At 34.9% G+C, this 14786-nt stretch overlaps 1 protein-coding gene across 3 annotated transcripts in view; it reads left to right on the forward strand.

Moving 5' to 3' along the window:
* Positions 1–14786, forward strand: part of LOC150101391 (fasciculation and elongation protein zeta-2-like) — a 253210-nt gene that overhangs the window by 121624 nt on the left and 116800 nt on the right. For all 3 annotated transcript variants that reach the window (XM_090399993.1, XM_090399992.1, XM_090399994.1), the window contains exon 2: positions 12272–12633. In XM_090399993.1, coding sequence (XP_090256119.1) covers positions 12323–12633 — 311 coding nt within the window. In that variant the 5' untranslated portion in view covers positions 12272–12322. The remainder of the gene's footprint in view (positions 1–12271; positions 12634–14786) is intronic.

Genomic DNA, 14786 nt, shown 5'->3' on the forward strand with positions numbered 1-14786 from the left:
ACTGTTCGAAATAACTTTGAAAAATCAGTTTCTATGGAGTCTTATTCGCTTTTTTTATTATTATTCAAGAAGAGAGAAAAGTCATGCAATAAGTAAGGCAACTGATAACCGCATTTTAAAGTACTCGTACTGTAAGTAGTTTTTTTTTTTTGGAGAGAATTGAAAATGTTTCATCGCTTTTTCTGTACAGTAATTATTATCGATAAATAACGATTCACTTTTTTTCCAAGTTATTTAAATATGCAAATGAAGTTAACAGCTACAAAATATATAGTTACAAAAATATACGCCGTAACTATATTTCCACACCTCGAAACTGGGACTCATAATACGTTTCGTATTTTTTTTTTTTTTTTAAGTATTTAATGAAGAAAACAATCTAAAGGTTTTAGTTTCAATTTTATTGAAGGGGACTATAATAAAGTTAAAATAATAATAATGTTTACTGGCGAGTTCTGTTGCCTTTTTAGGTTCCTTTATTTGTTATGATTTATACGCCTGTCGAAAGTTCAGCTGAAAAGCATCAACCCTGCGATATTTTTGAAGGGGGTAGGGGAAGTCTGGCTAGTTTCTAATAAGAATTACCCGTTTGAAACCTCTGATAGTTGAAATCCTTAAATTATTTTGGGCACAATATACTATGATAAAAATAGTTATTATATAATTATAGTGTTTCACATAAATAAACTATCGATATTTAAAAAATATCACTTGATAGTATTTTTTAAAGAGCTGATATGTTTCTTCAAAAAAGTGCTATTCCTTATTTATCTATTTATAAAAATGATTAAAGGTTTAAAAAAAAATGTGAATCACCAAGAGACTTTTTTTTTTACTCGACTCGAATTTTTAGCGATTATTTATTCAAAGCTGCGTCTATTGTGGTTAATATGATATCAAAAACGTCGATTCACGTAAAAGATTTCTTCCTCACCTTTACAACTCACAAAAATCAGAATTTTTTTTAGAATGCGCACTCTAGTGTCATTTTTTTTTAATTTCTTCCGAGACTATTCAACATGTAAGATCGAACAGTTATGTTCTTTCAGATGGACCATAGTAACAGTAACTTTTTTTTTTTTTTAATACATAGAAAGAAATAGAGAAATGCACGTTATTTTATCTTGGAGGAATATACGAACAACTGCGAGATGTAGATATTCCAAAGCCATCAAGGGAAATGTGCTCAAGGTTCGATGTCTGTTCTAATATCGAAACCACATCACCCTGTGCTTTTCCAAAAGCTTTTAAATCACTGAAGCTCTCTCTCTCTCTCTCTCTCTCTCTCTCTCTCTCTCTCTTTCTATTATCTTCGATCTGTTACTTCCTCGTACATCACAAGTTAACTAATAGTCAGTTGAGTGATTCTACTTCAAATTGATGGAAATACAGCGATATCCAAGTTTTTCTAGACAGGGAATCAGCGTAGCCTTTTCCCCAACTCACTGCCAATATATGCATCTGGTAACTATGTTACAAATTTAATACAGTTATGCCAAGTGCAAATGTTTTATATATCCTGTTTTACGCTTACCTACACCGTACCATGTTAATCCTTCTTCCCGTAGTACCTTCTCTCTCTGTATAATGCTTGTGTTCTGCTGCCTGGTTTGGGAGATGAAAAATCTGAGTTTCCGGTTTTAAAAAAAGTTCTGTTACTTTCGTATGAGACCAGCTAACTCATGAAAAGCCCTGATAAAGATTTGTCACGTTCTAGACTGGATTCGAACCCAGATCTTTCCAACCAAACAGCATCGTCGAAGCCAAATGAACTACCGAAACTGAGGCAAACATACCCTTACTTATTTACTTATTTTAATCAATATAATTCATATGATGTTCGGTTACAGATGACGTTTTAACTGTCCTATTTATCTATTCCTTACATAAACAGTACTTATGTAAGGAATAGATATATTGCCTTTGAATCTATTTGAATCTATATCTATTCCTTACATAAGTACTGTTTCACATAAATTAGCAAAAGGTCTAAGAAAATACAATATCAGAACCTTGTTCACTCCACTTCCAAAGATCCGTTTCTTAATAAGCCACCCAAAACCTTGTCATCATCAACTCAAATACTCTGATGTATATAAAATATTGTGTGGTTGTGATATTCCTTATTTTGGGCAGACAGACAAATCTGTCGAATTGCGTATGGAAGAACACACAAGGGACATTACTTACAAGAGATAGTGAGCCAGTGCATTATCAAGTCATATCCTTTTCTCGCCTAATCCTAATGATGAAAACCAAAGTCACAAAGTCTGCTGGGAAAAATCTACTAACATCTTCCGTTGCAGTGACGAACTAGAGAGAAAAATCGTGGAATCTAGAGAAATCATCTTCAATCCTGTTCATCTAAATAACAACTTGAGCTACAACCTCCCAGATAGTCATTCAGCTGTAATCATGTACTGGCGTTCACGTGATGCTGCAAGCACGCACTCTCCCAACAATGCAGCAAACGAAAGAACAGCTTCAAATACAACTACAACGTTTTCATGTTGTTCATAGTCTTTTAACCTTCAATGTTTAGTATTTTTTCTTTCTTTTATAATGTCACCTGAAGAAGGCTGTTACAGGCCGAAACTAGTAGTGTTTTTATATTGAAACCTTTTTACTTAAATCTCGGTTCTAGTCATTTAATTCTTCATAAAAATATGTATGTTAACCGGGTTAATTCTGTCATTCTGTCATATATATATAAAGATAAGCCGAAATTTGAAACGTTTTTATGTCACGTTTTTTGTCTTACCGGCTTATCAACCCGGAATTCGGGGGGGGGCGCCGTAGGCGTATATATATCTACCCTATATATATATAAAATGATAAGCCATTTTGTGTAACGTTTTTCTGTTACGCTTTTTTCAAGTTATTTGAAACATTTTGAAACTCAGGGGAGAACCAGCCTACCAGTCCGGAACTCGGGAGGGTTGTGCGCCGTAGGTGCGCGGGGGGGATCCCCCTTTCGAGTATTCGAAATTCGAGTCATCAGAATTCAAGGAGAACCGGCCTACCGGTCCGGAACTCGGGGAGGTGGGCGCCAGGGGGCGGAGCTACCTAGTATATATATATATATATACACAAGTATATATGTTCTTTATAGGTGTGTGTGTGTGTGTGTGTGTGTGTGTGTTATAATCATAAATGTAATCAAGAAGTTACAAGCAAAAATTATTATATAAGCCGCTTCATCCATGTCTAGAAGTGTTTTCTAATGTGCGAAGAGAAGTGGGTATTATCCAAAAAAAAATTGGCAACAGAACGCACACACTTCGAAAACACAATACATTCTTCGATTCATTAAAAAAGTGTTATTAAAAGATGTCAAATAGCGCGATAGTAGTAGTAGTATGCATGCTACAATTGTGCAAAAATAAATTAAAAATGAATAAATAATAAAAGAATAGAAATAAATATAACGGAGTACCGAAGACTACTTCAATTCTGGTTTATACAAGAAATTATTGCTCGCAAATGTGTGACGATGGTATATTGAAAATAGAATTAAAATAGAAACTGATGCGTGTCTCATGTATTCACGCTTCGGTGTTAAATAACTGCATATACAGTTCGTGACTGTGGAAGTTGGAATGCGCGCTCTCTCGTCTTGGATAGTCCGACTTCATATTAATATCTTTAAATTGATTTTTTGATATATTTTCCTGAAATGGATGGAAACGGTTAGCAAGTCACATTCGGTTATAAATTCAAAAGTTGTTACGCTGCTAAAATTTCCGACAACCTTCTTGAGCTCAGAGATTTTTTTTTTTTAAATAATAATGCTAAAATAGTTTAGTATAATTTTAAGTGGCCAATACATGCATATATGACGGCAATATAATCGATAAATATACTATTGCTTGCAACATATAATTTTATACATTTCATTTCGTATCATTTTGCCCAATTTGAAAATAGCAAACGAAATGGCTAGACAAATTTACATAAAGAGCACATATACCGAATTTTGCCAAAAATCTGTCCAGCCAGAGCAGAGTTGTTAAACTGGCACAAAGGAACGGACAGAACAAAGTCAATGGGGGATTAACTCACTGCTGCTAATTGCAAATAAAAATATTCCAGAATGTAATTTGAAACCTAATATTCCAAAAGTGTGGTCCACTGTCCGAAACCAGTCTGCAGAAAAAGAAAATATGAAACTGTAGATATGAAGTGTCAGTTGTCGATAGCGAAAAGCTAGCTTTAAATTATTAATAATAATAATAAACAACGACAGACATTTGTAACTACGTAAATCAAAAACGGTCAGATTCACTTGCTGTGTTAATGATGTCATTATATAGGAGGTGGTCCTACGTAACAGTTATATCGTGTTGTAGACTTTATCCCAAACTCTTGAAAAACTTTTTTTTAAATGATGTGTATGTGTGTGTGTGTGTGTGTGTGTTATACTAAGGCCGTATTCTCATGTTATAGGAAAAGTTATGTTTGATCACACAGTTGTTACTGTACGCCACGCAATTGTTTAATAATTGATATAACTGAAAAACGGAGATGAGGTGCAGATAGCATATTCTCATAGTTTAATTAGATCAGTTGATATTCTTGTTCTATATAAACCCATTTCTGTATTAAGATATTAATCAGTATTTTCATATAACCTGCATTTATTTTGAAATATCCAAGTTTCCAAAGCTTCGACCGTTTTCTACTTTGTCCACAATTTGGGTTAATCTCATTATTTTCCATGTTTCTCAGTCCTTCGGATTTAGTTTAAGATTAGCACCACTGGCCAGTGCAGCCCACAATCAAGTCTTCTTAACTGAAATGAAATTCGCCTGTTTATATATAACACATATTAAATCAGGTTTTGGCATACTTACAAATGGAAATTATTTAAGCTACCTTGGGGAACTTACCTCACTTATAAAGCAGGACTTCTTGAAAACTTCACTCATCAAGATATCAAAAAAAAGAAAAGAAAAAAAGTAAACATTATTCCTTGTTTAACATGCTCCGTATTTCTTCATTCAGTTTAGAAGCTGATATTGCATACAAAATTCGCAGAAAACACCCAACTTCATTACTTTCATTAACCTTCAACATACAACCCAATTGTAATTATATGCAGGTTTAATATCTGATATCACTCCACGAAGCAGTTCCCTTATAAGCAAAGTCTAATAAGCCTTATAAGTCTAAGCAAAAAATTACATTGTAAAACAGTAATTGTTAACGATGTTAAGATTTAAGAAATTCAATTAATACCTATTAAAATAAAATAAAAAAATATACGTGTGCATAATAAATTTGCAGATATACCTATTTTTCCCTTCGTTTTATAATCTCCTAGTACCTAATAGTGCTATTCGTTCTGCTTCCGTCGAATTCGGAGGCGAATGTGTCCCCGTAAGTCAAAAATTGTTTTATTGATCTCTGAATCACTCGTAGTCAAGGTTGTAGTTACATTGCACATAAAATGACAGTGGGAACTAGACGAACAAGTAAAATAATCTTGGACACCCTTGTCCCATTAAGGATGGCTACGTTCAGTATATATGCATCTGGAAATAGAGCCTCGATGCAAGATTCATATGAAGGATCGACAAGATTGTTAAAAAAAAAAAAACCTTAATAAATGTGTCTACAATTGGTCAAGTGACTGCTTATTATAGCTTCCCCTTCTCTCTCTCTCTCTCTCTCTCTCTCTCTCTCTCTCACACACACACACACACACACACACACACACACACACACACACACACACACACACACACACACACACACACACACACACACACACACACACACACACACACACACACACACACACACACACACAGACTGGATAAGTAGGTTTCCAAAAACATTGGACACTGTCCGAAGTTTTTTTTAATGCGAATCCCGCTAACAGAAGGTTATAAAATTATCGTACTTTTTTATTACCATAGATGAATAAGGATTAGAAACCCTAGGAACCCTGCTAGTAACTAAACATGATATTACCGAACGACGAAAATCGAGTGCATACAGATTTTAATAAGCGCCTTGCTCCGGTAGAATTTGAATTCACAGCCAGCTTTATGGAGAGCAAAGATGATATAATCATTTACCCGGTTGGCAACAAGAGCATTGAATTAGTCTAATAACAGCAGACGATCAATAAAAGTAAGCAGACAGCAGCTACGAGGTTGAGAAAAGAAGCATCGGTATTTAACCAGAGAAATTATCTGCATAATGGGATGGAACCTAGTTCTTGTTACTTGTGGATGGAAGTTTTTTTTTTGTTGTGTGGAATTATGGCTCCGAAGCAATCAGTGCTACTACAAGTCCAGTGCATCATGTTTGTTAATAGCTTGTGTTGTTCTGGCTAGTTTTGCGGGATGAAAAACTTGTTTCCGGAAATTTCACTTCCTTAATTCAACTAACTCACCGTCAATTGAAAAGCCTTTATAATGTTTCTTCATCCAAACGGGATTCGAACTAGAGGGCATCATCGGTTCCGACCGCTGAAGCGCTGTCATTATTCTTGTGACAGAAATGCATGGCAGTGGTTCAGCGTACAGTATGTTTTATTATCATTGCTTAGACTTGATATCAGTAAAGTAAGGGTTGAATAGCACATCCTATCTGAATGCTAACCAAGTACACTGATTACGCTATTTCATGATCATATATCTAATAATGGGACACAATGCGGAAACCTAGTCCTCGGGATTGTGTCTCTTCTACAGAGATTTCCTTGACTGCCGTTCAGAGAACTAGCATCCATTATGCCTCCCATCCAGTGGTGTAGCTAGAGATTTTGCCGCCCGGAGCGGTCCCTGAGTTTGCCGCCCCTCTCAATAGACACCAAAATACTACAAAAAGTCAAAATGACATATAGGGAAATAAATTAAAGCACTATATTTATTTTTGAAGTGAAACTTTAATTTCAACATGCTAAAATGTTATTTTTCTTGCTTTTCTGTAGCAAAATCGTCGATGACATTGGCGAAGTCTATTTCATAGTAATGTAGGTAATTCTTAATCAATTTTATTTAGAAAAACTCTTCTCACAACTAGCAATAGTTACAGCAATTGTGAGGAAAATTCGCAGTAGTATTACAATATTTGGAACCGAGTTCTCGAGACTGTATTTTAGAATTAACTGCAAAAATTCAAAAAAGGTTCAAAGTGTCGCCCGGGGCGGACCGCCCCCTCCGCACCCCCCTAGCTACGCCTCTGCTTCCATCTCTGCCAGATTTACAGAACTCGAGGAGCAGATGTCCAAAAGGTCGAACTACATACTCACCGAACCTGTTTCCCTCAGTCTTTCACTCAGTTCTGTTGAACAGCCTCTCTCATGAAGTATTTCCAAAGGACTACAACTTCCAGCTGTTAAAGAAGAATATCAACTCCTAACACTAGCCTGCATATAGCATTTGTTTGCTATAGGCGCTACTGCCTCTCGCGTTTAGGAGTTGTTGTTTTTTTAATTAAAAAAAAAAAGGAGTTGATTTCCATCTGTTACTCAATTGGCGCATATCAATCCAATTCAACATCTTTGGGATGTATTGGAACGATATGTTCATGATAACAAGGACATGCTCCTACCACTAGTAAATCTGATTAAATGGAATTCATTATGCATCTCTCTAGGATCTAGTCAATATGGAGTGCTTCCAGAATCTTGTGGAGCGATGTGCCTAGTGTATTATAGAGACTATTCTGAATGCTGATGGTGGTAGTCTGGCATGCTGTTTTTATTATTATTATTATTATTATTATTATTATTATTATTATCTTTTATGTGATTCTCACCTACGGAAGGACTTAACCTATAGTACATTAATATGGGATAAGTTTTTTATTTAAAATTTTTAAAAATATTTTTGGCATTTTGTTTCTTAATTCAGAAATTATCCTCTAGAGACCAAACATGAAAATTTTAAAACCACTTCAGGCTTCTAGTAAGCGGCACAGTGTCTTCACCAGGCAACGAAATTCAATTCTTGTCTGTTAAGCAGGTATCACTAAATGCTTTCTCTCCCTCCTTTTTCAGTACTTTGCAGGTAGTGAATAAACAGTTTTATGGAAGAGTTTTATCTCCGTATTTTTGGAATTGCTGAAAACATTCGTCCATGCTGCTGAAAGTTTTTCCACTTGGTTATACTATAAACTGAAGATACCAAGAAATTATATACTTGGTTTAATCCTTTATCCAAGTGTAAGCAAACAAAGTTTGCGCCTGAAGTATTTTCAGGACTGGGGAAACTCGGTAAAGGTGGTATGACTTCATATCACTTGCCTTAGTACAACTAACTGTCTCTAATCCAGAGTATTTTAATAATAAGGTGTGACACCTTTTGCCAACTCGCATATGAAAATTTGATTTCTCCACTACTTCAACCTTGGTATCACCTCTGGGTCTGGCTCTCACTGATGAGACCTCAATAAAAGTCGAAACCGGTCTGGGTAGTGACCTTTCCCATAATGCTTAGCATTGTACATGTCCGCAAGGAGATGTGCTTTGCATTATGGGACACTAAGGCAAGTGATGTGAAGTCTTAGCTTCTTTATACGAGTTGCCCCAGTCTTGAAAATACTTCAGGCGCAAACTTCGTTTGCTTACACTTGAATAAAGGATTAAACCAAGTATATAATTTCTTGGTATCTTTAATTTATAGTATAACCAAGTGAAAAAACGTCCAACAGCCAAAGTGTAGTTATTGCTTTCTGCCATATCAGGACGATTATAAGTACCAGATTTCACTAAAATCTGTCGAGCCAAGGAATGTTTACTAATATAGAAGTGGACAAAAGGAATCTAATAGGTTCTTACTCATTCTGGGAAACCCCTGCTTGTTTATTTATTGACGGTAAGTTGAGCTGGCCTTATATGGCATGGTGGGTTTTCAACAGGGGCGAATTCTCCATGCTTGCTATGCTTGCTGCGCAAGCTCATTACTTGAGAAAGAAGTAATATTTATTTGTTAATAAATGCATGCATTTAAAAGCATTCCATTTAAAGCTTTTATTTTTGTAGACAGAAGACGTATTAAGCTTGCGCGGCAATAATTGAGCTTTGCGTTGTGTATCGAAGGCCGATACTTGCTCGTCTAGTCAAAGCTACATTGGCTTGCTCGGTTGTCGGAGCTTCCAGGTCCTCGCTGCAGCACTGTAATTTCATACGCGCGCATAGCCATTTCCGCTCCCTTCACGTCGTCTTAAACACAGGCCATACGCAGTCAAAGTAGCTCTAGCCAGTGAGCTTCAGCCAGCCTTTACAAGTGTGCGTGTTGCTTGGGAAAATATAATTTTAAGTTACAACCAACTTTTTATGACGATGTTATTCACCAGTTCATAAAGAAGAACCATAGGGTAGAATTTGTATTCAAGTAGCTAAATTGAAAAAGATAGAATTAGAATATCATTCTATAATCAGTAACTCATTATTCCGCTAATCAGACTTCAATCACACCTCTCACTCTCTGATTGATAACAAGAGCAAGCGTGAATTTCAAGACCAGCATTCAGCCCTGGTTTCAACCCCCAAAACAGGTAAACCAGCCGGCCAGACTACGGTCCTTATAGCCTAGTTATCTTGACTAAGGCTATGAGGCTTTCATTCAGAAACACCTAAAACTAAATTCAAAAGAACACCCTTACTAGTTTTGGTATTGATATTAATTTTAATCGAACTTCTAATGTTTCTATTATTATGCTTAAATTCTGGAGAGTTCCTGTATAAAGACACCTGATTAGGAGAAAAATTGAGAATTGCAGAACTAATATTTTCCCTCTTTCCTAATAATTTACTGGAACTTTCAATAATTAGTTGTATGCTACGATGAAATTAAATAGTATCATTAGCACAGTTGGAAGAATAACCGAATAATGTGCCCTTCGACAGGAAAAGAGACCTAAGTTGATGCCATAACTTAACAAGAGGAATCTTTAGATGGATTTTCTAATTTGTTTGAGTCAGCCAATTTCATACGGAGGTAGCAGTTTGTTTTTTTCTCCCGGCAAATCGTGTTTTTCATCCAAAGCAAATCCGCTAGAGAACACACGCAATTAATAGACCAAAAAAGTGGGAGGTAGATGGCGTAGTACGTAGATGATTGACTATCGTAAATGGTGTGGTGTGAAGTGACCTCCCTCGATGAGTTATTCGACTCAATGGAAGTGATAATAATAAATTATATGCGAACATTAATTTTTTTTTATTATAATTGAATTATTTGAAAGATGCCCCAAAATGCTTCTATTGCTTATATTATGAACCAAATTGACCCCTCCCCCAACATCCTTGTGTAGCAAAGAGATTGCTTTTGTTTTGAGAATGGTAGAATTCTTATACTGGTAGTCATTGATTAATTATTGGACATCCAGGCACGGAAGAACTTGGCTGATAATGGCATTTTCATTATTATTTTCCACAAGTTTGTTGATTAAGTTTGTTATGTAAGAGAGAGAGAGAGAGAGAGAGAGAGAGTGAGAGAGAGAGAGAGAGAGAGAGAGAGAGAGAGAGAGAGAGAGAGAGAGAGAGAGAGAGAGAGAGATCACATATAGTATATAGCAGGGTTTTTAGAGTTAGAAGGACCTTTAGGACTAGCAGATTTATTGGTATTTTGCTATTTATTTTCATAGCGAAATGTATAGTTCAAAGTGATTAATTTGGGTCATTTTGACACATCTGTTGAAAAATCGAGCATTGGATAAAGAATGGAGATTTTGAGCAGGATAGGCTGAAAGCTTTTATTCTAGTAAGACATATTTGTAACTACTAGATCTAATATTTGGATGAGCGAGTAGACATAGTACTCTGGCCATGGAAAAGGGTATAAGAAATTATGGGCTCACTCATTAACTTCCATTGTATCCAAAGAGAATTAGACTGAGAGTGGTTGTCACCAGGATTTTCCATAGGAGAGAAATTTGCACCAGGTTATGATCTAAATTACCCAGAGAAAGCGTATATTTATCATGTACTTGGAAGGAGAACTCCTGCACTCCTGTTGTTAAGAAAACAACAGGAGTGCAGGAGAGTGATGAGAGTTCTCTGATATTCTGTAATAAATGGACGGATGTGTATGCAAATACTTCATCTTTTCTTCTAGTTTGGCCTGTTTGATTACAAACGGGAAATAGGAATTGCGTATATTAAAGTCTATAACGGATTCTCAACCTATGGTACGTGTACCACTGGTCTTACTGGTACATCTAATATCTTGAATTAAATATAGTGGTACGCCACTGGAAAAGGTTGATATCCTCTGGTCTATAAGAATGATTGTCTAATGAGACGTCTACACATGAGGCGATGAAAAAAAAAAAAAATAAGGCTCCATTTCAATAGGTATTCATTTTGTCCACAATGCTTGTGTATGTTCTGCCTTTCAAATAAACTTCTTGTTGATTTTTTTTTTGGGGGGGGAGGAAGCAGGTGCACACAAACTATAAATAATAATTCAGCCACATTGCAATGGTATTCTATCCAGAATTTTGGCGTTGCTAAAGAAATGTCGCTCTGAAATATTAAGCTTGACAAAAAACAATTCAATTTTTCCTAGCGGAAACAAAACATCTTAATGCTTAAAGTGAAGCCTATTGGCTCTTATTTTCAGTAACATCTTAATGCTTTTAAGATTCTTTGTTGATTGTTGCTATATGCAGTTTTTTAAATTGCAAAAAGAAGTACATTTATTTGGATATTTAAAATCAGCAATACATATATTTACGGTTTTTCCCCTCCTTCTAATTTGTGACTTGAAGGCTTGGGGAAATTAAGGTTTGTTGCTTAAATATAAAGAGCCAACAGGCTTCATTTCGGCGATATAAACACTATTTAAATTAAGGGACATTAAATCCCACATTGTTTTAAAACCGAATAAGAAACTCAGAGATTGGAATCAGAGAGTTTCATGCCGAATATAGGTTTGTGTAATTTAGTGATAGAAGACTCAAATCCCATGAAAATACAGAAACCCAAATATAAATCCATATGCATTTTTCGAGAATTTTGCTGCTATTTTAATCAAGTAAACAAACTGTATTAAATATTCAATATGTATTTGACTTTTTTGAAATCTGCACTGTTTCAAGACCAAAAACATATTTGGACGGAAATGCTCTACAAATTAGAGTTATTTAATTTGTTGTCATCATTTTGCCTTTTCTTTAGTTTATATTCTCAGTTACCATTGTAGCTTTTACATTATTATTATTTTTTATTATTCTCTCCCCAGTAGCTATTGATTTAAAATGACGTAACCAACAAGTTTTTTTCGATGACGTCACTTGTTTTATTTTTCAGGCACTGGGAGCATAAGCTGTCTCGTGTAGTGCGGGATTTTAAGCGAGCGAAATGAGGGATGTCAAAATGGCAGAACTGAAGATAGAGGCTCCTTTAGCGAAGACAGAAGATTGGTCGGATTTTAGTGACTTTCAGAGTTCAGATGATGTTGAGAACTCAAATAAAGACGTAAATCCAACACCGGAAGCAAATGATAATGTTTTGGTTAATAATTTTGGTGAAACATTTTCAAATTCTCTGGAAGACCTAGTCAACACGTTCGATGAGAAAATTACGAAGTGTTTCTGCAATTATGATGAGAAAGTGGAAAAATTTGCTCCCGTGCAAGTTCGAACTCAAGAAGAGATAATGAATGAATGCCAGTGAGTATTTAATGTGTATTCACGCTGATTTTGTGGTGTGTTAAATGTTTTTTAATGTTTAAACTTCCAGTTCGCCATTACTCTTCAATCAAGTGTTTTCTTGTCAAGTATACCGGTGTTCTGTTTTATTTCTGTCAGTTTCAGCTGATGATGCCCGTACATTAACAACTTGATATTTTATTTTTCATGTCTTTCTAATTTCCTTTTATGTAAAAGTGTGTTAATTTTTGAAACAGTTCAATAAATAGTAATTTCTCATCATAATTACATTGTTTATATCGAAAAATAAATATTTTTGGCTTTTCATAAATAGCATTATATTACTATAAATCATTTGGGAATTGATATTTCAGACATGTGAGATGCCCATTTCCACGTGCCGTTAGTTATTTTTTTGTTAAATTTACTATGATGAGGTAAATATCAAATTGTTATTTTGAGGGAAAAATCCTTTGTGTGTGTGCGTGCTTACACATGATCATTGGTAAGTCTCCCTTAGAAACGAATGTCATTTATTAAGGGAGTCATCTTCAAATTCCGCACTTTTTCCCAGCTTAGAAACTGCACGATTTTAATAAATTTCAAATCCTAAAAAAAATAAAATAAATAAAAATAAGAAAATCGAATCAGAAATACATTCTGATTTATCTTATGATTTCAAAATATGGCACTGGATATTATTATCTGTAATTAACAAAGTTACAGACATATGTGGAAATGCTTGAGGTAAAACTTTCTTATATTTGGGTAATATATAATTAGTTTGAATAACTATATGCCTAGAATGAAAAAAAATAAGGTTTAATGTTAAGATACTACTAGTTTCATTAAATAAATCAACTTCTTCAGGTATCACAGGCAAAGAATTATATAAAATAACAGAGACATGATAAAATTACATCAACAGATATAATTCTTTGTATAATTCTTTGCCTGTGATACCTGAAGAAGTTGATTTATTCAACAAAACTAGTAGTATCTTAAACTTATTCTTTATCATTCTTGGTATATAGTCATTCAAACTAATTTTTTATAACATTATCTACCAAGTAAATATGAACGATAATATATATATAACATTATCTACCAAGTAAATATGAACGATAATATATATATATGTATATATATGTATGTATGTGTATATATATATATATATGTGTGTGTGTGTGTGTGTGTGTGTGTATATATATATATGTGTATGTATACACTAGCCAATAGAGAGGAAAGAAGGTGCATCACAAAATCACTTTTGTTTTTTTACATCATTACTTTGGATTGAAGTTTCTCCAATGAGAGACTAGAAGTCCTGAAAAAATCGAGTGACATTAAAGATAACCCCTAGCTGTCTGTTTTATAAATTAACATTATCCACTATTGTTACAAATCTCAGTGTAATATTAGCTACATAAATTATTACAATATGTCTAAGGGATCAAAATAGAATATTTTACTCTTATTATGTTTACGTGTGTTGAGGCTTAAAAAAGTAGAACCTCCATACAGCTTTTAAGCCCCACCATAAACTTGCTACCCTTACCCGCTCCACTAAAGACCAGCTCCCTCCTTTTTCAGTGCCTGGTGCATATGGAGTACCTTGTTCCTGTAAACTTGCCTATTTTGGACAAACAGGCAGGTCAGCATCCATCCAGTTAGAAGACCACAGCTCTTGCAGACCATGTTTTGGATACATCCCACAGGATCTCCTGGAAAAAAACTACCATGCTCCACCATAGTAAATTCAAAAAAGAAGACTATTCTTTGAATCTGCACTCAGGAATGAACCTAGTTTAAACAAATGCAGTTGCATTAAACTTCCCAAAATTTGGGAAACTTTAATTATCAGAGATCCCTCTTTACATCCCAGGCCACCTGCAAATGCCCATAGAGGGCGCACCACCTAGATAGGACTTGAGTTTCACTTTGTATTGTATTTGAATACTAAAGAGTCTGAACCCCCCCCCCCCCTTTAAGTTAAGATTTCCAAAATTTCTACTCCTAAATTTAATCTAACAGTGCCACACTCTCTTTTGTGTTACTATGTTCAGACTCGGTTAATTCACACAGAGTTACTCAGTTCCCACATATAAAAACAACACGTGCACATAGTTATATACAATCCTTGTGTAGGTTACAAAAAAGTTTTAGTAATCCCC

Source organism: Typopeltis vanoorti, chromosome 11, assembly GCF_054136105.1.
Source record: "Typopeltis vanoorti isolate ZY-2024b chromosome 11, IOZ_Tvanoo_1.0, whole genome shotgun sequence".
NCBI lineage: Eukaryota > Metazoa > Arthropoda > Arachnida > Uropygi > Thelyphonidae > Typopeltis > Typopeltis vanoorti.